The sequence below is a fragment of the Arctopsyche grandis genome, chromosome 3 (assembly GCF_051622035.1).
Source record: "Arctopsyche grandis isolate Sample6627 chromosome 3, ASM5162203v2, whole genome shotgun sequence".
Taxonomy (NCBI): Eukaryota; Metazoa; Arthropoda; class Insecta; order Trichoptera; family Hydropsychidae; genus Arctopsyche; species Arctopsyche grandis.
Genome location: NC_135357.1, coordinates 15,192,875 through 15,218,848, shown reverse-complemented (window position 1 = coordinate 15,218,848; position 25,974 = coordinate 15,192,875). Strand labels below are relative to the sequence as shown.

General features: G+C 34.2%; 2 protein-coding genes, 1 long non-coding RNA gene and 1 other non-coding gene across 7 annotated transcripts in view; 1 reads left to right on the top strand and 3 right to left on the bottom strand.

Moving 5' to 3' along the window:
- mib1 (E3 ubiquitin-protein ligase mind bomb 1) overlaps positions 1–22,763 on the top strand; it is a 445,383-nt gene extending 422,620 nt beyond the window's left edge. The window contains exons 12-17 of the mRNA XM_077427358.1: positions 19,947–20,166; positions 20,256–20,490; positions 20,685–21,004; positions 21,086–21,314; positions 21,383–21,585; positions 21,672–22,763. Coding sequence (XP_077283484.1) covers positions 19,947–20,166; positions 20,256–20,490; positions 20,685–21,004; positions 21,086–21,314; positions 21,383–21,585; positions 21,672–21,812 — 1,348 coding nt within the window. The 3' untranslated portion in view covers positions 21,813–22,763. The remainder of the gene's footprint in view (positions 1–19,946; positions 20,167–20,255; positions 20,491–20,684; positions 21,005–21,085; positions 21,315–21,382; positions 21,586–21,671) is intronic.
- On the bottom strand, positions 1,865–16,036 carry LOC143923289 (uncharacterized). Its single transcript, XR_013261712.1, has 3 exons — positions 15,885–16,036; positions 2,452–5,082; positions 1,865–2,370 (listed from the first exon to the last, which is right to left on the bottom strand). It is a non-coding gene; the product is annotated as an uncharacterized LOC143923289 (long non-coding RNA).
- On the bottom strand, positions 9,045–9,144 carry LOC143910109 (U6 spliceosomal RNA). Its single transcript, XR_013260440.1, has one exon. It is a non-coding gene; the product is annotated as a U6 spliceosomal RNA (small nuclear RNA).
- mRpL15 (mitochondrial ribosomal protein L15) lies at positions 22,432–24,260 on the bottom strand. Of its 4 annotated transcripts, none has more exons than XM_077427367.1 (4): positions 24,193–24,260; positions 23,888–24,016; positions 23,666–23,817; positions 22,432–23,456 (listed from the first exon to the last, which is right to left on the bottom strand). In XM_077427367.1, exons 2-4 carry the CDS (start codon positions 23,996–23,998, stop codon positions 22,829–22,831), a joined length of 891 nt encoding a protein of 296 aa, XP_077283493.1. In that variant the 5' UTR covers positions 23,999–24,016; positions 24,193–24,260; the 3' UTR covers positions 22,432–22,828. The 4 variants fall into 4 exon arrangements, with proteins under 4 accessions (XP_077283493.1, XP_077283495.1, XP_077283497.1 ...); XM_077427369.1 differs by having other exon boundaries at positions 24,209–24,260; XM_077427371.1 differs by having other exon boundaries at positions 24,085–24,216.
- Between the last annotated feature and the right edge of the window lie 1,714 nt (positions 24,261–25,974).

The window sequence follows — 25,974 nt, the reverse complement described above, 5'->3', positions numbered from 1 at the left end:
CATATTGCCCCCCAAGATTTGATAAACTTTGTGCCAATAAACAACAACATCCTTCGCACTAAATTTTGATGTGTTAGACGTAGTTTAATTAGTAATTTAATATAAAAATAAATATAGATGTTCGTATAAATTTATGCTTTAGCAAAACCTTTTTATTATTCTGTCTATTGTAGTGTTCAGTATTTTTTTTTAAATAAAGGTTTATTATTTAAAACGTGTCTATATTATTATAATTATTAAAAAATAAAAGGTAGGGAGGCGCGGAAAAAAAATTTTTTTTAGGGAGGCGTAGTAGCATAAAGTTTGGAAACCGCTGCCGTAAGTGGAACCTCTCCATATTGATTCAATTATCTCCTAAGTCGCTTAACGGATCCGAGATTCAATAGATAGATCCGATTGCAACTTTTTTTACATGGTATTTTTTTTTATTGTAATAGGTATGATAAATTACATAAACTAATATTTTTTAAATATTAGCTTATGTAAAGTAGTACTTTTATTCTAGAGTTTCGAGGTTTTTTGAGTTTTTCTCCGAAACCTTTCAATGTATTGAACTGAAATTTCATATATGGAAGTTATAAGAAACTATAAAAATTTAGTGAAGATTCCGTATTACACATTAAATGTACCCTCTGAAGCCCACGTTCTTCGTCTATTTATTTACCATTAGCAAATCGTCATCTTCATTTGAAAGTTTCTCTCACATAAAGTTTATTTTCTTTAATACTCACATTCGCGTTTGCTATATATAACGTTTCCCGATGTTCCAAATTGGCACCGGTCTCATATTCTGCAAAAATAACTTATAGACATGCTTACAAATGTATGTGTATCTCATCATCGTCCACTTCCATTCATATTCGCCGACACAACATTTGCGAATGAAACTGTCGTAATTTTTAACTAAATGTTATATTTTCTCTAGCTGTGCGACGTTTGAAGTTAGATAATCTGAACACTATTCTTCGATCCATTACGTGTGCATTTATTCAGAATCGAATTGCATCCGAAATGAGCTTCCATTTTAATTTATTGTAATATCAGTCGGCGTGTGTCCCGGTAAACTGATTTAAAACATATCCCCAGCGATTATATTAGAATTCCAGACGACTGTACAGACAGATCTACTTATCAATAACGTCGAGTATTTACATATATTCGAATTCCACGCGGTTGATAAATTATTCAAACGTTTTGAGAAGCGCACATTTTTTTGAGTCTTCAGACCGATATATACGTTTACTTGTTGGTTTTAAAGGTTCATTGTGCCCCTGTGTTTATATTGAAGGAGAAATGTAATTTTAACCAATACATTCTAAAGGGAATGTTCGAACATTTGTCAGAATTTCCCTGAAGAAAATATCTTCGATCGATGCGTTTTGCCAATAATGACGTATGGATGTGAAACTTGGAGATAGAATGCCAAGATGTTACACAAAATACAATGCACTCAAAGGTGTATGGAACACTGTATGCTCGGCATAATGAGGAGAGATAGGAAACTAAGTACGTGGGTGAGAAGAATGACAATGACAAAAATATATTAGAGAGATTGAAAAGGCAACGGGCGGGTCAAGTAACTAGAAGAATGGACGAAAAGTGGACACGAAGAAGTGCTGGAATGGTAATAGAGTTAAATGTAATAGGGTGAAAGGAAGGCCGCAAGAAGGTAGACGAAATTAGAAAAAATGTGTGGTGAGATGGATGAGAGCTGCGCAAAACAGAAACGAATGGAAGCGTGTTTATCCAGCAGTGGATGGTGAATGGCTGGCTATAAATGATGAATGATGATGATGATGACTTGAATTTCAAAAATGTTTTTATTTTATAAGCAATCTTTTGCATTTAAAATTTATTTTTTATTGTAGTTTCTAGTACTATATATAAAGTATCAATAGATGAAGTTATTGCGATCAATAGAAAATTCGGCTCCAAAATTTTGACTGATTTTTATCTATATAGTTTTTCTTTTATTTTATTTTAATCATGCTAGGAATTTCCTAATATTAATATTGTTTTTTTATTAGTGTCACAAATGCTGTTAGTTGTTATCATAATGTTTCGCCTATAGTTTGGTCCGAAATCGTCAATTGTCAATTTCGATCCTAGTTGTAGGCGACATTTTGTTTTAGCACACGTTTACACATCGGTAGACAAAAGTCCTACCGGATATCGCATAACGTCGTGCAAAATACACATACATACACACATATCCTAAAATTAAATACTTACCATTATGAATTCGGATATAACGGGTCGTTCCCGTGGAACTTTGCCAATATCTCGCAAAAATGTGAAGGAATGCGTCGCGTCGAAAACCATTTTTAGACGATTCTCAGTCTAGCACCGACGAACTGTTTTCTTGTCGTCCTAAAAGTGTTTTAGAAAAACAATGAACCAAAGCATGTGGCTGCGCGTGTTTTTATTTCTGTTTGAACCGAGTTTGCTTACATTTTATGTCTTCAATGTAAGATACATTCCCGGGAGCACTTGAGCTGTCGAATTCCGAGAACAACGTCATGAGGTCATGGGAGCAAGCCGTTCGGATGCGAACCGTACGATCTGTCATCAACCCCCAAGTTGTCGAATGCGCCAATAAATTGTATGACTGACAGAATTATCGACGCCCAATCTGGATTCAATGGCTGTCGGAAGCAGTCACATAAATCATACTGTTTTTGGAAACCTGCCTAATGATTGTATCACGTCGAAAAAACAATCAGCATATACAATCAACGCCGCCTTTGACATTATTTGACTTTTTAGTATGTATATGAAATATATTCTTGTTTACATATTCGTATTTTATATTTTTGATATAAATTGCCAAGTCTGATATTCTTAATTTTTTTTTGTAAACCACCAGTTGCCTACAACTGTCAAGACTAAGCAAAATTGTATATGTACTACGCTTTCAACTCTAACCAAATTTTTCTTTTTAAAAAATGAAATTCATTTTGAAATAAAACTCACTTGTTATTCCTATATAAAAATATTGTAATATATGTGTGTAAGTATATATCGAATTCCAAAAATTACTCTCTTGTAAAATTTGTACCTATTTAAATCGTATGCAAAAGTTGGCACATCTCATGTATGCAAAATAAGCATATAGTATGTACATATATGTATGTTAATGTCAACCGTGAGCTGTCAATAGGTAGATCGTCTGACGAATGTCGGCTCAAGATACCTAGAATGCGTTTTTCAAAATGTATAAATTACATTTTCAGCGACGATGTCAATTTAATGGCGATTGTGCAATACCTATAAGGTCAGTAACGACACAGAAACTTCAAATCTAGCGGGGTGAATGTCTCCTAGGCATGTTCTTTGTCGAAGGGTCTCCTCGATTAAGGGGTGTCGTTTTGAAAAGTACCCAGGATAATGGCATGCACAACAATGCAACCGACAACCAACCCCATTTCTCTGAATTTACTTGTGCTATGATTTGACTCTGTTAATGCAAGACCTTTTTTCTACTTCATTCCGCACTAAAATGCGTACCTATTATCGTGGCATTGCCTTTTTCTTGTACTTTTAGCATTTCACAATCACTATCTTCAATATGTTCACTCGTATACATATTCTTTTTCGTTTAAACCTGTCCTTTACTTTTTTATAAAATCAAAATGTTATACCATTCCAAGTCAGCTCAATTTTACTTCACTATATATTTTTTCATAAAAATCAACTCATTAGTTCTAATACTAAAATTTCATTATTTGTATTTTTTATCTAAATCGTGAAATCGTGTCTTCTGCATTCATTATACAAATCGTTAAAAATGAAATTCAGAATTTGTATGTGTGAGTATTGAAGTTGTTTTATCTGAATAAGTAATATTATCTGAATTTCCATGGAATTGTTGTTTTGAAAAATACGAATTGTGGCATACACTGATGTAAATACATAATTTATCATAATCATTTCATCGCCGACCAAGTTCCAATTTGTGTTGTGTGTATAGAAGTTGATATACGAATTAATACAGCATGCATGATGTCATTGTATGCTCGATATAATAATTTGAATGCGTATTAATAAGATTCGCTTTTGATGATCGTCTCTTAATGCGCTCTTCAATTCTGCTCGGGATCGAATCATCGACGAATCATGCACACCGATGAGTCACTTACATCTCACCATGATAAATTTATCACTGTTTTATAATAAACTGCAAAATTTTCAGTGCCAAGACGTCAACGAACGCACTACTGCTCGGCAACATTGGGGGTACGGGCGCGGTCCCGTCTGCGCACCACATGTACAACATTGTTCTCTTCCGTTTGTTTTTTTTAGAAGTTTCACCAAGTTTTATCTACTTTTAGCGCACACTGCTTGTAACTAAGCACACGATTCTTCGATAATATTCGAGTTCGCTCTAACGTTTGCCTCCCAAATTAACGTCGGTCAGTCGAAAGTGCCTGCGCCGCTCCATACTTCTTTACATTCCATACGTTTGTAAATACACTATGGGAAGTAAGGAAGCACGGAACTTGCGCTAGGCTACGGAGGATCCTTAGAGCACTGGCTCTCCAGATGACGATGAGGAGACGGTACAAGAGAGCAGCGTTGATGTCGGTGGTCCGCGCGCTACTGAGACTCGGGTCGCCAAAGCACGAGGGGCCCCCGGGGCGGTACCCCCTTCATCCAAATTGGTATTTTCTAGAAATAGAAGTCCCAGGCGCTCCGTCTCTCCCGCTTGGGTCGTCCACTAGGGTGGGAGGGTGTGTTAAATTTAGACCAGTCGCCGCGTAACCCAACACCATCGATGCTGGCCACGCGAATAGAGACCCACGGCGAGCCCCCCCTCCTTGGCTCGGCTCGTCTCTGGAGATGGTGCACACTGGAGCTGACGATGGTTGTTGCTTCTGCGGCACGTGTGCCCTCGACGAAGAGTCGCAATGCACACATGCTATACCGGCCGACCGGGGGATTCCACCAAGGATGCTTTCCCGCCAATGCGAGGACCAAATTTGTCGCTGTTGATAGTGGAGAGCCGGCAGGGATGTTCAAGGGGACGGTTCCGATCCTTTCCCCCCCCCCCTATTCCCTACCATGACAGTTCGATGACCTAGGCTGAAATAAATTATTCGAAATATTTACATATCAATGTTGACACTCTTATAGAATTTTATTTTGGAACTCTAAAATATTCAAAAAATTCATAAATAATTCCAACAATTTATAATCGCAATATTTTTTCGATCTTTTACATATTCGTTAGTATTGGAGTGATTGGTGACTTCTGCCAATTTTTTGTTGATGCTGTATGAGACGTTAATACGTCACACGTGTATTTTTAGGGACACAGCTTTGTCACCAACATATAGATATTTTCTATATATTGAAAATCATTAGAGTTGGCTAATTTTGAATATGTATAATACAAAAGCTATAATAATATTATTTAAATGTGTTAAAAGACACAATAAATATACAAATTAGCTACTTTTGGTTGATTTTCTACAATAATAAATTTCTTACACCATTATACGATCGATTTTAATTATGACATCTTTCATTTACATAATTCCTTATTAAAATTTTATCAAACTCAATAATCATTTATTTCATTTAACAATCTATTTTTTCAAACATCTCATTCGGTTGAATATTTGTGTTGATTTGAATTCATATATTTTAGTATTGCATTCGTAATATTCTGAAATGCGATGTTAATTAAATTTCGTAGAAATTCACCCACTCACCCACTTCCGAGACGAATTCGCTTTCAAAGACATTTTTATACATATTTCGTTTTCAAAAGTTACATTTTAAACGTGTTTTTATTTTATTATGTACCGAGGAGATGATATCGGTGTACCACGCGCATCTTCACTACATACTCGTACTACATACTATATTGAATTGAAACTAGTGATGGCCAACGTTCAAAAAAAATCGTTTGGCTACGGCAGCTGATCTTGCGATGCTGCTTCTGGGTCGATTGTTTTGAATGCTTTTGGCTGATGGAAACCATTTAACCAGATGACGCATCAAGATCAATGACGCCCACGAACCTCTCTAGTAAATATGTACGATAAAATTTCCAAATGAGTAGTACCATCATCTTGATTGCCCACATTGAATTATTAACTTCGCACACACTTTCGTTGATCCTTCGACAGGAAGTTCTAGGTAGCGATCCCGAGAGTCTATGTATTTTTTTAAGTCCCTACTCAGCTTCGTATGAAATCACATTGTGGCCACATGTACATATGTGTATTCTCGCTCAGCTCGACTTGCAACATTGGAATAGAATGAACATCATTTATTTATTTTTTGTGAAATACACTTTGTGGGAGTCGACTGTAACCGAAAATATATTTCATAAATTACACATATGAATGAAAATGTAATACTTTCTCAAAATTTACATCAATTTCCTTAAATATGAAATCTGAAAATGCAGCACTGGTTAACGAATATATTTAATATATATGTACATACATATGTGTTCGATTTTTCCAGGAGAATTTTGTCCTCTTAAAATGGCCATTGACCTAATAAGGATTTGTCTGCAGACAAATTTTATGATTTTTTGTTCATCAATTTATTGTTCACTATAGTATGTAGTTTAAACATAAAATCAGTATATATTGCACTAAATTATAAATCTCAACCCAAGTATGTAGATAGATATGTTCGAATAAATTTAAATTTCTCAAATTTTTATAAATCAAAAATCAATGAACTCCTTTACTTCACAATAGTGTAATATTTATAAACTTTATCTTGACACAATTTTATTGACTTTCAATGTGTATAATGTCAGCAGCATATCTCGGTGATTGCGTTAATGTTCGCCACCGAGAGGTTACCGAGTTCGATCCCGTGGGTTGACCTCGGTAGAAAAGAATTTATTCCGAGTATAATCTGTAGTGCTGCTGGTCAGACTACCGATTATATATTTGTGACTCCAAGTCAATCTTTTCTTATCATGGTTTACGAATTTATCTGATTTCATTGTTAAAACGGTTCCTCCATGAAATTGGCACTACCCACTATGAATTTGTAAATAATAAATAAATATAATACTATATATATATATAAGAAATAAACATAAAAGTTTTAAAAAATGTACATAAAAGTTTAAAAATCACTTTTGGCTATCATTTAGCTAGGAATATTTCTATAGATTGGTGGGTTGCAATCGTAGAGTTTGAGAAGCAAAATTAATCGAATTCTAAAATGTAATATGCCTCATCTTTGTGGCTTGAACTTGAACTCTCCAAATAATATAAAAACCAATGCTAAAATAAATTGCAATTAATTTACACATATTTATATGCAATGCAATATTATCTTATTTCACTGAAACGTGTGCGATATTAATTGAACCGTTTCGTCTGATGCTAGTAGTATTAAAACATTCACCAAACCCGAGAACCGTAACAGCATTGAGAAATATCAGATCTGAGTTTTTCCTCTGCGAGAATTTGATAAAATACCACAGACCGTTTATAAAATTCCACCGATATCTAGAGATTTTCTGCGACAATTCAGGGTTACCTCTGACACCTCAAACCGCTGTAGGGTCATTCTAGATTTAGATTTTGGGGTCGTTGCATCGCGATTTCCTTATAAAAGCCGTCGTCACCGAGTGATACGGATTGCGTAACGACGGCCACTGGATGAAATCCGACACGGAGCGGTCATTTTTAGACGCAGTTGTCGAGCTTAAAATCCAAATTACACGACTTAAAACGACCCATATTATTCCTACATTCACTAGTATTTAAATCGAGTATTTGTTTAGGCCATTTTATACCATGAATTTATTTTTTTGTGTATTAAAATCTGGACCATCTATCCTATTCATTTGAATAGTAGCTATATGATATGTAAGATTTTCATAAATTGTATCATAGTTTTCTTTCTAGAAAGAAAAGAACAAAAAATCAAAATCGTCGTGTTAAAATAAATTATTTTATTAGGTAATTTACCAGTTTACCGAAAAGTGTCATTGCACGCTCTAATAATAACTAGGGATTGCAATACCATTATACAGGTTTATCGGTAATTACCAAAAACTATTTTATCGAGAATTAAGTGCATAACAGGCATATAATTGCACAATATTACATTAAAAATCAATGCAAATGGCATATTATGGATATGAATTTGTTTATTTTCAGTATAAATGTGACTATTTCAAATTGATAAATTCGCTGGCAACATAGAGCAACCAAATCGTAATAATTGTTATTAGACGGTTGTTTCAATTATGATGGTCTTAATGGTCTAAACTTTAAATAAATAAATATGATTAATTAAAAATAAATTATTTAATAGTACAAATTTTCTTTATTTATTAACATTATTTAGGTTAACGTTTTTAGGAAAAGTAATCACACAATTATATAATCAACGAAAAAAACATTTTTCATTTACCGGTATACCGGTAGTAGGAAAAAATTATTTACCGGTTTATAAAATTTGACAGCAAATTGCAATCCCTAATAATAACATAATGATATCAAAAGATCACATAGAAATAGTATCGGATCTCGCCAAATATCAAGATTTTCGAATATTATTGAAAAATTGAAAACAAAAGAAAAATTTACGTTCTTAAAAAATAAGAACTGGATTTTCATGTGGGAAAATTTTACCAAATTTGGTTAAGAGGGCTGGACACTAGCGCCTTGTCCACACAAACGTATTAGACTTCTCCCTTCCTCAATTATGGCACTAGAGAAATTATTTTTTAATATGCTATGGATATCCACCATTGGGTTGCATCTATCGTTTTATTTTTTTAATTAGTTATTTTTTATAGGAGCTAGGAGCCGCCAAACATCTATAAAATCGCCTCTTTTTTACACCCACGAAAAGAGTCCAGCGTGCTTATTTAACGATCGATTTTAAAAAAGAATACGCGCATAGTTGCACAGAAAATATCTTTCTCATACCGATGATGAATTTTTTTAAAAATTGGTCCAGTTTCGGAGAAGTAAATAGGACAATGCGAAACCTCGATTTTGTCAATTTAAAATACGTTTCATCTGGTCGAAGCCCAACTGTCGCATTCACTCAATATATATATATATATATTGATATATATTGTCGCGCAGGGGCCATGCTAATCTTCTCTGCATCGTTCCAATTTTAGTATATGTCCTGCCGAAGCAGGACATGAATGGCTGTAAATGATGATGATGATGATGATATATTGTCGCATTCACTCAATATATATATATCGAAGAAAAGAACGGCAACAAAATTAAGGTTTCGGGTGTACAGCCCTCTTAATAGCATCCTAGAATTGTATCGTTTTTAGGAAAGCTCGCTCTATATCCAAATTGAGCATTATTTATGACGGTATAAAATTACAAACGCGTTTCGAAATAGCCGGGACTTCCCCTTCAAATTGAGAGCAGTGTATGACTCACAAACTCAACACTGCGCTGTGGAACTGTGTTTATAACGCATTGTTATTATAACATCAGATATGCGTCCACTCTAAACGGTTGCAGCCAAGTGGATGGCGGCTGACGTGTTAATTAAACGTCGACATTGTTCGACAAGAAAGTTAAAGTTGTCGTTGTAATTCCCTCCCCTCATTTTAATCATTCTAAGCTTTTAAGTCACTAATTTTATATTTCGATTCTATATACAAAACACCACCGACTTGTTAATGTGAATGCTAATATGTGAAAAAAGTATTTGAAATGTGGATGTCGATGTCTGTTCAACGGAGACTTCAGCAGAATTCGTAGGCTCGCCACACAAAATAGTACTCTATAAGAACAATGATAACGATCGAGGATTCTTTAGCAACACTAACGTTGCCGAGGAGTTTCTATTGTCAAAACTCATTTTTACCAAAAATCTTATTTGTTATCCCAATTATGCTTCAGTACAAAAACCCGGGTCGTCCCGGGACAGACATTCTCGGGAATTCACGGAATTTTTGTTGTCCCGTGTCCCGGGAATTTTTATCTCGAATCCCGGAAATTGGATTTAAAAAAATCTTGAAAACATACAACATTTTCACGACTGCACGAAGGGAAATTATAAATCAAATACACAAAGAATCGTAAAATATTCTCAAAAATTAAAATCAAAGAAAGAAGAAGTCTAAAACTGATTTTTTTAACACAAATTTTAAATAATTCTGATTTTATACCAAACAAAACATTCTTTAAATATTGTAACAAAAGCGAATGTACATCCTACGGTGAAACTATTATGAAACGAGTATTCTTCTTGTATTGACGATTCCACAATGGAAGAAAATCTTTTAGATTCGGATGAAGATGAAACAATTCTGTGTTTGACGATGAATGAAGAATTAAATAAGGAGTCATCAAAGACAAATATACAAAATAACGTAAATAAATATAACCTCGACTTTAAAAAATAAATTCAAATATACATGCTGACACGAGAAAAACCCGATAATTTAAAAAAATTGTTTTCGTCCCTTTTAACAATAAAACCAACTTTGACCGAAACTGAAAGAGTTTTTTGTACCAAATCTAGAATCAGACTTTCGGATTCTTATTTAAATATTTTAGTATTCTTAAGAAGCTACTTTAAATAAGTTTACTTTCATATTTACATTTTTTCGAGTTAATAGATATATTATGTATTGTTTTGTAAATAAATAAATATTTTTTTATTAATAAAAAATATATTGAATGGAAAAAAAAAGTTTTTTTTACATGTGTCCCGGGATCCCGGAAATCCCGGGACACATGTAAACGAACGATCCCGGGCTCCGTCCCGTGTCCCGGGAATCTAAAAAGTCCGGGAAATCAGAAACCCTAGTTACAGTTCAAGTGCATATTTCGTTCATTCATAAACATGCTAGTTTGTTCATCCACAAACTATTAGACACAAGTTTAAGTATTATCAATCGTTTTTACCATCCTCTATGTACATATGTGCCCATAATTATGAAAGTGGTCTAAGTCAAGAAAAAAAAAATTTTTTAATCAATTACATATTACAATATAACCGATAAAATCGACTTTAAAAAAATAAGATTTTTTCTTGACTTAGACCACTTTCATAATTATGGGCACATATACATATTTGCTTACTCTGTGTTGCAATATTTTTAATATGGGGAATATATATGTATGTAAACTTTATTTGTGATTCACTAAGTACATACATATACTGAGCTTTATTTCAAATACTTTTAACTTTAATATATGTAGATTCTATTCAGTTGGTACATCTTCTTAAATTATTAAAACTAATTTTATCAGAAAAAATATAAAAATAAAAAATGTATTTTGTCACAAATGAAAATCAGCAATGTATAAAGTTGATATCACAAAAAATAATTTTAGTAGAAAAAATGTTTTTAACATTCTTAAAAAAATATTGATGAACTTGTGTGATTTAGTGATTTTAAAGTGTAAATAAATGTATTCCAATGTTAATCATTTTTTTCGTACGCAATATATTTGTCGAATGTTGGAATAATGTATTTTATGTTGAATACATTTAATTAAAGTTGAATAATTTGTTTCCGTGCGATATATATTAATTATGAGTTTAACATTATTTTTATGTAAGTGAATATGGTCAAAATTAGAGTTTCAATTAATTAAGCACCCTTTTAATGTCAGCGGAAACGGGAATTATTGGAATGTTGTAATGTGGCTTTCATAGGATTTCCCTTTTAAATACTTGACGTTTTGAAAACTCTACAACCAAAAATTTCATGTGCCACCTGGTGAGTCTATTTGGAGATAACTTTTAACTGTCAGAACTTAGCCCACTTAACTTAATCCACTAGTTCCTTCTCGAACAAACTAGTAAATACATATGTTCATAAATGAACTGGAATGAGTATTCAGATGTTTTAGAATTCCCATAAATTTATTTTCAAATGAAAGCCGGCGATTAATTTTCATAATTTTCATAATATGCTCATAAAATACTTGATTTGGCCATATTATTGATAATGTTAAAGCTAATTGTCGGTTTAGTAAACCATTTTTTTAAGGGATTTCCAAATGAAGAAAATGGTATGGATATCCACCATAGGCATGTTTCTATTTTTTTGATTAATTTATTTTTGATTTATTTGATTAATCAAAAAAATAGAAACATGCCTATGGTGGATATAAATAGCATATTAAAAAAATTCCCTAGTGCCATAATTGAGAAAGGGAGAAGTCTAATACGTTTGTATGGACAAGGCGCTGGGGTCAGCCCTCTTAACCTATTCACAGTATATTAATGCTAACTCCAAAAGGTTGGTTAACTCATCATAATCATCATCATCTACAACCTCTCACCATCCACTGCTCCAACACGCTTCCCCTCGTCTCAGTTTTTCACAACTCTCATTCATCTCACTCCACACATTTTCCTGATTTCGTCTACCCATCTTCCCTGTGGTCTACCTTTTTGTATTCTCTTGGGTACCATTTTAGTACTTATTTTGTCTACCTTTCGTTCAGTCTTCTAGCCACATGGCCCGCCCATTGCCTGTTCAATCTCTTTACTCCACTAAATCCACTACTCTTGTCATACTTCTCACCCACGTATTCCGTTTCCTCTCTTTTCTCGTTATGTCAAGCATACAGCCTTCCATACTTCGTTGAGTGCATTGGACTTTGTGTAGCATCTTGGCGTTCAATGTCCAAGTTTCGCATCCATACGTCATCACTGGCGAAACGCATTGATCGAAAATCTTTTTCTTCAGGCAGAGTGGCATTTTTTATATAAAAACAACATTCATTCGTCCAAATGCACTCCATCCTAGTTTCATACATCTATTTATGTCTTCTTCTTTACTACCGGACATGCAATTACATATTTGACCTAAATATAAATAACTAGCTGAACCTGGCATGCGTTGCAATGCCACAATAACGCATGCAATTCCCGTTCTCGTTTCCATTTGTCGGGAAAGCGCAGACAGCGAACACATTTGAAGTTATTCAATTGTTTGTTTATTTTACTCTAACAACGCAGGTGGAGATGCGAAAACATTAGAAATTATTGCGTTGCAATGCCACTCATTCCCGTTTTTCCCTTTTCTGTTCCCGTTTTTGGGGGATTTTTTTACAGAAACCATCGCGGACATGCACACAATAACTCTTGTAAGTGTTATCGCAATCGGTTGAATGGTATAGGAACGCATACGTGACAGAAAAACACACAAACATTGATTTTTATATATCTATATATAGATTATTTACTACTTCTACTATTTTATTATCTAATGACTAATGAGACGGTTAACTAAATAGATACAATTTACCCGTTTTCGATTATAGTACCTAAAAACGAATAGTTTTTATTTGTGGCTAGAAGAGCAGTACACATTTGTAATTTTAAGTTGGCGATATCGAAATTCAATGTTTTTTGCTAAAATCTGAGCTCTAATCGATACTGTCACATCAGACAATCCTCAATTAACGAGGAGCGATTCGAACCACCATTTTAATTGTGTCGGAATGGTAGTCTATTCGTGCGTACAGCACAAGCGCGGACAAAGTACAGAACAATGGGCTAATTGATATTCACATAACAGATGAGTTGAACTTAACCATGTATGCGGAACAGGCGGGGTCATGGCCCTCCTTCAAACACTCAGGCTACGACCGAAACCATTCATAACCCAATTTCTTTCCACTGGACACTCTCCTAAGCTCGACGGCATTTAAAAATCGGATTACGATTCGTGCATACATTTGTGTCAGCATATATTCAAAGTGAATATGTAATACTATTTATATGAAGTTCAAAGCAGGTGATGTTCACAACGTGTGTGCTCACAGCATTTCAGCCCTGCAACAAGTTCTGTAGTTAGAATGAATGCGTCAAGAGTTTGCACACATGTGGAGAACCACCAAAATAGACAACGGCTGGAACGAGATACGTTTCAAGTGAATATGTTTAAAATTGTACACCACATACACTTATAAGGCAGCTCAAATTAATCTAGAGACCCCGATACTTACATATTTAGACATGGAAGAGTTTAATGGACCAGAGAGCGCCAGTCGATTGTACCCGCCCACGGATGCATTCGTATGCGTTTTAATAATATACAAAAATGCACCAACGTGTGCAAAAAGGCATATGAAAATCTATAGTTTATATTAGCTGGAAGCACTGAGCTTTAGTATACATTTCGCCGAGAAAATATTTGGCACGTGATCAAATGAATCAAACGCGCTAATTAGATCTGCATTTATTACCGATTTGTATCCAAGTTGAAACTGTCTTAGGGTTAAAAACTGTCAGGTTTACCATAATGATGGTGAAAAATAAACTTCTTGTAACAATTGTTTCGACAACTTGCGCAGGGTGTGGTTAAGTTCGAACCACTCCTATTCCACACTACCCAACCTTGTATCAATCTCTTGCAAGTCGACACGCTCGACCGAATCCAATTTTGGATCATTTTTTTTTTGTTTTCCAATTTATTTTCACGTCCTGTGTGTGTGTGTGTGTGTGTGTGTGTGTGTGTGTTGGGGAAAACATATTTGGAACGGTTGAAAGATGATCGCAGGTGCATGGTCGCGAGAAGCGTTATATGTAGCCAAAAACGTGCCTCGTTTGACACATGTCAAATTAAAAATATATCCCGACATTTTATTACGAAAAAAAACACACTTTTAAGTTTCGCATTCATCGGTCAACGAACTCGAAATCATTGTTTTAATTTTAACTTTTAGATAAATTCTACAGCGATTAGAATTTATCTGAAATCTTTTTTACATACATATGTACATATGTATGTATGTAAACCGACCACGCTTATTTCTATACGATATTCATTTTGTAAATATGTACTATCAAAATAAATATGTAAAATATCATTTTTTTATATACAATAAATGCAGTGAAAAGCCTTAAGGAAAATATCTAAAAAATATCATGTCCTTTAAAAGAACTATGAAAATATACTTAAAACAAGGAACAGTTTCCTTGAATGGAACTTTTAATGGAAATTGCGTTAATTTTCGGAAGAAAATTGAATGTGAATTGAAGAAATTTCTATAACATTCATACCGAAGAAATCACAATAATTGCCAAGAGCATCTTTGTGGATACACTAGGTTTCCATTGATCCAGAAATCCTGTGACATTATATGAAGAAACTCTCCTTTTATATAGAAATCTAGTTATTATTTTATATAAGGTGACCATTCGTACTAATTTTACCGGCACAGTACTGGCTTTTAGAGTATCTGTTTTGGTAAGTCATGAGATAAAACCAGTACACTTTATTAACCAATAGTATCTAATAGACGGATTTAAATATACAAAGTATTTAGCAAAAATATTTGCAAATTGTTCGAATGCCGTTTTCATTTACCAGGAGCAAATGCACCTGCCTAAGACTTTTTTTCTTGAATATCGATACTTTAAAATTTTCAAATTCTACCAATCTTATGTAGAATTTCATAAGAGCATTAAAAAAAATGGATTCATTTTTTCATAAACGTACTTCCTTGATTTTTTAATGTTCATTTTAATAATTGGAGTTTTTAGAAATATTTTTTTGGAAAAATTGTCCTGATTTTGAATTTGAAAAAAAATGTATACACTTAATTTTAATTTATATGTGGTTTATATGTAGTTTAATTTCGTACATATAGATCCATCTCGATTTTTCACATATCGCAGTTCCATCATATTGATTTAAGTATAGTACCAAATAACACGGTTTAAAAGGTTCGGAACACATGATGTCTAAGAATTCTGACGATTCGTCGTTAATACAATAAATATATCGACGACTCGCACTCGAAAGGTCAAGACGTCACAAACATGCATACAAATTTGTTTTATTTGGACGCCATTTTAACACCAAGACATTACTACAACATTTCAACATTACAGTCGATTACTCACACCCATAACTATGGCTATTGTAATATATACAACTTTACCTCAGAATATACGTAGATACACGTGCTCAGCGAACGGCCGTGCCAAAACAACCATGTATTATTATTGGCGGGAAAAATCGACTGAATGTCGCACAAGATGGCGCGTGCTACGATCGACACGACTTGACTGCTCGCCCGTTGCAATTAACACTGTTGCGCTCATTTCAATTGAGGACAGGGGTACAACGGAGCGGCACGCGTACCCAATCTAGAAGATAAATGAAAAACAAACAACTTTTTGAATCTTTAGAATTTTACAAGGAATGTAAAATTAAATTTCACAGATTGTAAAGCTTCGAACAGAGTTCGAACAGAGTGGGTGTATATTGAATTTCAATATTCAATCGGCAGGCGCTGTGATCGTCTGGAATTGTGATCGCTTTTCTCTTTATGTGTAATATTATTGAATTGCACGCTCGTGGTGCAAAAATAGCCGCGGCCAAAGGGTTGGACCGGCTGCGCGCTAGCAATAAATAGCGGCCAACAGATGTGGCCAAGTATAACCTAGCCAGTAGCCATAGCCACCATAGCAGACATAAACACGTGCACATATTGAAACGCGGCGTGGCGTCGATGGCTTCGATTTACAACGTACGCAGTCGTAGACCACAGGCCACTTCCTGCTGCCATCTCGTGATGATGCTATCCGATTGTTATTTGAAATAAAATTACAAAATTCTTCCATGTTCCAGCCAGGAGTATACAGTTGAATTCAGGGCTGTGGAGTCGCTAAAAACACACGACTTCCACTCCGACATATCACCACAATCCGACTCCGATTTTAAATATTTAAAATTCGACTATAATGCTTGTCATGTAAACAAACAAAAAACCAAATTTTTTTTGATTTTATTATTACGAAATTATGTTCACAATACATCTTATATCTATTTTAATAGCTACTGATCTACTGATCATTTTCTATTTTACAATTTAATTTAATTTGGTTAGTAATCATAGTATTATATTATTCTAATGTTAATCTACAGCATAATAGGAAAAAGAGCTCAAAAACCTATTTACAATCCTTAGCAAAAATCCAATAAATTTGATGAACCACTTCTGAACGTATCAAGCTGAAAACTTACATTTGTATTTTTTATGTACTAACTTAGAGTTGATAAGGTTTTAGGTTGAATTCGTAAGGCGGAAGTAGTAATTTATTTTAAAACAAAATTTAATTATTTTATTTTTACCTTTTTAATTATTTCTGCCTTCTTGATATTTTATGCTTATATTACTTATAGTGATATTAAGTAATAAAAAAAATTTGAACAAAATCTGACAACCGAAAGTAGGACTTTGGTCCTGTGTGAGTTTCAGTACATTAGCGCTCAAACTTCTGTGGAAAATATCGGTGTATGCGTCATTATCGAATTTTGTTTTTTATACTTCTCATATTCCTCAAAGTCATGGTTTAGTCACATTCGATTTTTTATTTATTTAGTAGTATCTAATAGATGGATTGAAATATTCAAAGCCTTCAGTGAAAATGATGTCTCTTACAGAAATATTAGTAAATTCGTCGAATATTGTCTCTCTTTACCAGGAACAAATGCACCTGCCGAACAACTATTTATTTTTTTTGATGAACAATATGTAGTCCAGTTATAAAATACAACTGAACTTTGAAGCGTAAAAATATATGATAATCACAAAATATATTTTAACTAGAAATGTGTAGTATTTTATTAGATCATTTAAAAAAATTCATGTACTTTTTCATATTTGTGCGTCCATGTTTATCCAATATCCGTTTTTAATAATTACACTGTTCGACAAATGACGACTTTTTTTGGTTCAGAGACGAGATATGACTTTTCTTATAGATCTATCATCTATGCCCAGTGAACACGAATCTGGAAATAAAAAATGTTGATTGGCTCGAGATTCGAAGATATGTGTTTATTAAATCGCGCGATTTTTCTATATCTTGGTGTTGTTCGGTCGATGTCTCAAAATCTGTCAATTTCCTGTTCAAAATGAATATTGGAATCTATAGTCGGGTATTTTATTTTTCATTTGTAGTACTTTTCAGCTTTCAAATGTCTCTTAGTAGTCGTCCAGTTCAAATCAAAAAACGTATTTTCACTTGGAATTTTTTCCCACTGTTAATACTATTTTATATTGAGTATTTTCTATTGAAACATGTTTATTGGGAAAGTGTGTTGGCCACACTATTTTTTGTTTTTGTTTAATTGGAAGTGTGCTGAATTTTAAATCGGTCAAATTTCGAGCTAAAAACTTGTACTAGTGGAGGACGGTTTTTTGTTATGTGCGCTGTACGCACGATTACAAAGTACCAGCAACTGCACGTAACCAGCAAGTTAGGAAAGTATTTTTTGGTATTCATTCTATATTGATTATCGGTTGCGGCCATTGTTCCATACCATAAAAGCAAGAATTGATGTTCTTTCTTTTTCACCAATTTCACAGTCCTTACGTTGCTTGAATCTGGCCAGCGATCACATTGATATTTTCAAACAATCTATCCGCTTTTTACTATTCTTTACTTTTAATTTGAATTGAACCTATTAAATTTTGTTTAATTTTAATTTTTAATTTATGTTAGTTTTTTATTTAAAATTTTTAGTAGCGTGTGAATGTTTGTTTAATAAAATTAAATGTGTTTTTATGTATTTTATATCGGTATCCGTGACGGGCCGGAATGTAAAATGCCGGAAAACGCAAATATCGGAAGGCAAAGATCGAAAATCAAAAGATCTTAAGTCGAAAGATCAAAAAAAGGGTGCATGGTAAACAGTACATACTCACTTAATTTGCGCGAACAGGATACAACAGGAATAAGAGGAACAGGCTTTTCCTCCCGTATTAATGTACGCGCGCAGAATAGAGGTAGTGAGGTAGACCCATGTTTATTAAAATAAAACATGGAAACATTAATATATTCCATCGGCCCATGCGCCTTCACGCATTCATATATAGAATATACCAAAGAATACTTTCCGTACTCGCTGGTTACATGCAGTTGCTGATACGTACTGTGTTCATGTGAATAGGCCTCTAACCGCGGAATTGGAGTCGGTCGAATTTTTAACGACTCTTACTCCTATTCTACAGCCCTGGTTGAAATCAACATCATAATAGCAAAAAGTGAACCAGTACTCACAAAAATGAAAGTTAATACAATGCAATAATCTCATAATTAAAATTGCCAAAAATAAACATTCCCCTTCCACAAAGAATTCCCATTACCTATTTAAGTTTTTTTTCTATACATTATCATAAAATTAGACTATAAACATTTCAGTTGAAATAGATAAATTTAAATGACAATCCTATAGATTCGAACACAATCTATGGCAGGTAACTAAATCTGCCATGAATAATGATAAACTCAAAACAAGTACACATGGAATTGAACCCTTGTTAAAATTAACTACGACGCACATAAATGCTAGAACTCCAATATATATTTTCTGCATATTTAAATATAATAAAGGCAGTCATTATATTATTTTAATTTTAAATTTATATTTTTCCCATGATGCTATTACAGTTTGCCCCTGGGCGACACCTATGGTATTAAACTTGTACAAATATAAAAATATTATATAGATTATAAATTTTTGAAACCATATTCAAATAGTGGTGACATAGTGAGTAGAATGGTTTTACCAATTTTATGAGGAACCGTTTCTGATAGGAAACGATCGACTTGGGAGTTACAAATATTAAAGTCTTACCAGCAGGACTGCAGAAATAATAATCGAAGTGAACCCAAAAACCTCTCGGTGGTTAGCATTAACGCAATCGGATTATGTAACTAATGAAAAGAATACCTGTCTTCTGTTGCAAAACAAATGTAACAAAATTTTATCTTTGTCTATTACTAAATTTAAAATTTTATATAAAATCAAGATTAAAATGATTTTAAGTTTCATTTTGGAAGGTTTTTATTAGTTGCTAAAGATATCTTAGCTTTTCAACAATTCCATATTATTATGTAGTCTTTTGAAATTTATGTATTCATTTTTTAAATGTATGTAGTGTTTATACTTTGTAGAAATACAAACAGTAAAATATGTTATTAATTTTCAGTGCCATGAAAATTATGCTGGGAAAAGTGTCTCGTCCATGGATCGTAGACGAGAAAAAAGACGATGGATACACCGCCCTACACTTGGCTGCACTCAATAACCATGCCGAAGTGGCTGAACTACTGGTGAGGGTTGGCAGTGCTCGCATGGATCTGCAAAATGTCAACTTACAAACTGCTTTGCATCTGGCCGTCGAGAGACAACACACTTCCATAGTCCGAGTAGGCATATTTCTCCGCCTAAATTCATATTATGTTTTAATTTGATATATCTGTAACTAATCATGTATACATTTGTATGTTTTGCACAGCTTTTGGTCAGTGAAGGTGCAAATTTGAATGTTTGCGACAAAGACGGTGACACGCCTTTGCATGAAGCTCTACGACATCATACATTGTCTCAGCTTCGTCAGCTGCAAGACGTCCAGGATGTTGGACGTTTGTTGATGGGTCTCGGAGCTCAAGCGGCCGACAAACGATCTTCGGCTGGAATTGCTTGCTATCTCGCTTCTCACGGAGCTGATTTGACAATTAAGAACAAGAAAGGTAAATTTTTATTTAATATATTTTGACTTTTTTTTTAATCAAGTACCTACAAGCACAACTATAATACATCCTTTTCAATAAGTTGATGTTTTTATTATTTTTATATTATCAATTGCTAGCCATTTACCAAATTACTAACAAGACGTTTGCGCTATTTCATACATTCTCGGAACATTTCATTTACTATGTTACAGGGCAAACACCTTTGGATTTGTGTCCTGATCCCAATCTATGCAAGACTCTATCCACATATCAAAAAGGCGGTCCAATTGCCAGCAATCCTGAAAGTATCACAGTACCCACAACCGTTGAAGGCATCATTTCCGGAGAAATATTGAACGACGTCCAAACTAACATTTCCAACATTACATCTCTGGACGAATGTCTCGTCTGTTCAGATCTTAAGAAGGATATACTGTTCCAACCGTGCGGACATATCACCTGCTGCAGTGCTTGTGCACCACGCGTTAAAAAGTGTCTCATGTGTAGAGAGACCGTCGTTGACAGAATCAAAGTACATACATATCGATATTTAAAATGTATATTCATCGTTTCAATTATAACTTTTATCTTATATATAAATATATATTTCCAGGTTAGTGAATGCGTCGTATGTTCTGATGCACCCGCCACTGTAGTATTTCGCCCTTGCGGAGATGTGTGCGCTTGCAGTGGCTGCGCTCCCCTGATGCGCAAATGTGTTGCATGCAGAACTCCAATCTCCATGCCGGTATCGACTGTACCAACACAGCCGATAGCATCTTCAGCATCGTCTACTCTGAATACAAACCCTGACAATAACTATTATTCCAATATAAACAACAGTATGTGTGCATTATGTTGTATTTAGTATAATACCTGTGTATTTTAAATTATAATATTGCTTTTGTAGTGCATAATGAGGCTCCTCCGAGCAATCTCGCCCATATTCAAGCGAACAAAGGACAACCTGCCCCGCAAAATACTATGCAACATGGACAGTCCAACACTCAACCTATGATGAACAATGGCACTAGAGATACAAACACATCAGCCGCATCGACGACCAGCGATGTTCAAAAACTTCAACAGCAACTGCAAGACATTAAGGACCAGGTAAGATTTCGACCTATATATTTTATAGTTTATTATTATGAAAAGACATTGTTTTGTCTAAATATTGGTTTTAATTTTTTATTCAGACAATGTGTCCAGTGTGCTTGGATAGGCTGAAGAACATGATATTCTTGTGCGGCCATGGAATGTGTCAAATGTGTGGGGATCGGATGACGGTGTGCCCCATTTGTCGCAAACAAATCGACAAGCGAATTTTATTGTATTAATTACTCAATTAAATGCTAAATTTCTTTGAAATTTTAAATTCATTATAATATGAATGTATTATTAATTATGCAAGAGTTTCATAATACACTTTTATCTCACAACGGCTTATAGACGTATTTTCTGCCCCGTGAAAAAAGTCTCCATTAATAAATGCATAAAATTATTATGATCGTGAACTAAGACAATTCTAATGTACACAATCATGCTTCCTATAAATTTTAAATCTGCCCAATATTCATATTAAAAGGCCTTCGTGAGATAAAAATACTATGCATAAATTTGCTACTTTTTTATGGATATTAAATATAGGATGATATCTACATATGTTTTACATTTAAATTTATAACTATCGTTAGTATTGTATTAAGTATGTATAAACATGACTTGTTTAAAATTTTTACAACTTTATACATATTATTATATTTTATGTTGCATGAGTTATGTTTATTTATGCTATGAAATTATAGATTCACTTTAGTGATCCGATTAATTTTTGTATATCATTATGCATTTTCTACATATATTAATACTAACATTAGATTTATTTTTACGCACAATTTTTATATAACTAACACTAATATACATACATCCATATATATGTATTTTTGAATTTTTTTTGCTAAGTGTATTCTCAAATATTATAAAAACTAAGTACATACATATTAGTTAAATATTACTGGAATTATATATTTGGCAGGTATTACACAAGATCAATTGCTACATGGCAGCTGCTGCTTTAATGTTTTATTTTCATTTAAGATCTTTTTCGGCCATACGAAAGAACTATGCTGTATTTTATATATTTAGATGAATGTTGTTTACTCTTAAAGCATATGGGAAAGAACTGATATATATAAAATTCTTTCTTATTAAAGGATACTTGAAGCTACATATAAATTGGTGTTATTATGTTTTAAAATTATTTTCAAATAAATAAATTGAGCTTTCTACATTGTGTTTTATTCAAATTTAATTAAAGTTACATAAATTATGCAATTAAATAACTGGTTTTAAATTATGTTGCATAGTATTTTAAAAGGTCTTTATCTGTTGGTTTTAATATACATTCATTTTTTAGGTTAATAACCCATCCAGGTTCCAACCCATAGAATATTTGCCTTGGATCTTTTCGGATGGTTAACATTTGATAATCTGGATCATCCTCGATTTTTGGCAGTTCATATCCATATTTTTGCGCTAAAACCAATCTTTCTTCAGATATTTTAGTTGGATCTGCTAAATAGCCTCTTGAATTAGCACTCGCATAATATACAGCAGCATCTGGAGGCGGCAACATTCTCTTTGGAATGGGTATACCCCTGCAGAAGAATTTTTCTGGGTTTTTCATGGCAAACAGACAATCAGGATCGTAATAAGCAGTTGTTATCGTTCCACCATTTCTTTCAATAGCAGCAATTACTAATTCAGTAGCCCATTGAACTTCAATATTGACTTTAGCTTTGAAAGAATCAGCTCCATAATCAGTTAGATTTACACCATAGTGTTTCTGCCCAGGATTAAAGTTATATAATCCTGTACCAACCAATGACACTAAATCTATTGGTTTTGATGGATCGACACGGTCGGTATCAATAAGTCTTTGTAATTTCAACAATGACATGGGTGGATACTGTCGACGTAAACTGCAAAAAAAGTAATAAATAAAAAAAATCATTATTACAAAGGTACAAAGAATATGATTAAAAAGTATAAATGCATATGTGTATGTATGTACATATATATTTCACAGTTTACTATAAGAAATTATAATAAAATTATCAATACAAAATCAATTTGAGTATGCTACAGCTACATACATACATACGAAATTGAAAACAGCATGTATACTTACTGATGACCTTGATAGTATGGTTCGTATTTGAATCTAAGATAGAAAGGATTGTTGCCCGTTTCGTAGCCAATCCTCATATAATTTTGTCTTTGTCCGGAGCCTTTATTACCAGCACCATGTTTATCTCCTCCGTGTTGTGCTCTCCCACGTTTCTAAAAAAAAACGCACTTTTCAAATTTGTATTAATTTTTAACCTAGGTTCATGAAATAAATAATACTTACAGTAGCTTGGGTGTTATTCGGATTTTTTACATTTGCTAATGTCAGACGTGGAAGACTTCGTAGCATTGCCAAGGCACGTTCGGTGCCAACCATGGCTGCTCGGGACCCCATCCTTGCAAGAGTATAGTCCTGAAGTCAACAAAATTTTCCTTGCCGTAAACAATTTTTTGTTTAATTTCAATATACAAACGTACTACGTTTGCAAATGAATAGGAATGCAATGCAAATATCAATTAATGTTTGACGTATCAAATATATTTAATCGCTAATATCCCAAAACTACAAATTTTTGATTAACATCTCACCAACTACAAATATAACCTAAAATTGGGCGTTCGACGACATTTGCTGAATAAATAATTTTGGCCATAGCAAAATATTGTACGTGCACTACATCTAGAGATGTGCCGACAGGAGAAAAACCCGGTTTATTCCCGGGAGTAAACCGGGTGTTTTCCCCGGAAGTTTTGGGAAAATTGAAAAAAAAATGTATATCAGATTCTCAAATCGACACATTTTTAGATACTCGCATTGAATCAATGCCATTGGGGCCGTCGACACCGACAATATTAGTTACAACATTTTCCGTATCCAGTTCCCATTTAGCGGTGGCGGCTCGTAAGAATTCATAAAGGGGGGGCTGCAGAGATTAATCGGGTTGTAGTAGCTCGTTGACCATGCCGGTGATCGAATGCAGACAAAAATAGCATGAATTTGTACTATACGGGTTGCCGTAGCGAGCTGGAATTTATTTTGACAGAATGTTAAATGACCGAAAAAGGCGTGGTCATGGATGGAGTCAATGAATCCCCCCTCATACCCCCCATATCCCCCAGTTCGAAAATTAATTAAATAATTCGAAAAATATTTACGATTCTCCTAGGAGTACACGTACAGGAAAGAGATGGATACGATACGAGAAAAATACTACGTGTAGTATATTTAAACCATGCGTAGTATTGTCGAAATTGGTTGTGAATGTATCCGGATCGCAGAATGGTAAGAGAGATACATAACCGATTTGAGCTCGCCACATGCGTGCGAAGAGTATTTTCGAGTACATGTGTGCGATACTTACCTCTCTTAAGATGCGTCTACGCTAGAGAGCAATTAATTGAATTATATCAAAATAATCCAACGATATGGGACCCAAAACATGAGGATTACTATAAAAAAAATAAAATTGATGCATGTCTCATATATCCCAAAACTTGGGCAAGGATATCCATATCCGCCACGAGCCGCGAACACACTGCGGAAAACTACGTTCGAGGAGAATGATTGTTGTAGGCTCGTTGTACGTCCTCACTTGACACCGCGAGTAGAGCAGCTCGGCTTGTGCTCAACTCGTGCTCGGCTCTCTAGCGTAGACCCACCTTTACCATTCTGCGATCCGGATACATTCACAACCAATTTTGACAATATTACGCATGGTTTAAATACTACACGTAGTATTTTTCTCGTATCGTATCCATCTCTTTCCTTTACGTGTACTCCTAGGAGAATGGAAAATATTTTTCGAATTAATTTGTGGCGGCTCGCTTATACGACATGGTCGAGTTTGGTTGCCTTCCTGCGAGTGGGGACCAACCCGGCTGGGTTCGGAGAGCTACTACTCACTCTGTCTTCAGCTGTCATATAATAAACACGTGCATTAACATGCCAGTCGTCTCATTCGTTCATCCTCCATAAATTAATTAATTTTCGAACTGGGGAGGTATGATGGGGGATTCGTTGACTCCACCCATGACTCCGCCCCTTACCACGCCTTTTTTGGTCATTTAACATTCTGTGAAAATAAATTCCGGCTAGACAGGTAGACCCGTACTATACTGGGAGGTCTGCAGCCCTGTAGCCCATATGGACGGCAAAAATAGCATGCATTTGTACTATACTGGGAGGGCTGTAGCCCCACAGCCCATATATTTTGGTGGATGCTATTTAGGAACTGGATTCGGAAAATATTGTAAGTAATATTAATAAATAAATAAGGCGGTAGCTTTTGGTAACATACAATACAAAGAAAGAGATTAACCAATGATAGAGTATCAAAATTAGTTTATGTTAGATCTAATCTAATTTTACAA

Excerpts from the sequence above, each read along its gene's own strand:
- mRpL15 (XM_077427367.1), bottom strand. The coding sequence starts at position 23,998 with ATGGGGTCCCGAGCAGCCATGGTTGGCACCGAACGTGCCTTGGCAATG. Across the intron at positions 23,818-23,887 it reads CGAATAACACCCAAGCTACT|AAACGTGGGAGAGCACAACA; the intron begins GTAAGTATTATT and ends GTTTTTTTTTAG. Across the intron at positions 23,457-23,665 it reads CCATACTATCAAGGTCATCA|TTTACGTCGACAGTATCCAC; the intron begins GTAAGTATACAT and ends CTTTTTTTGCAG.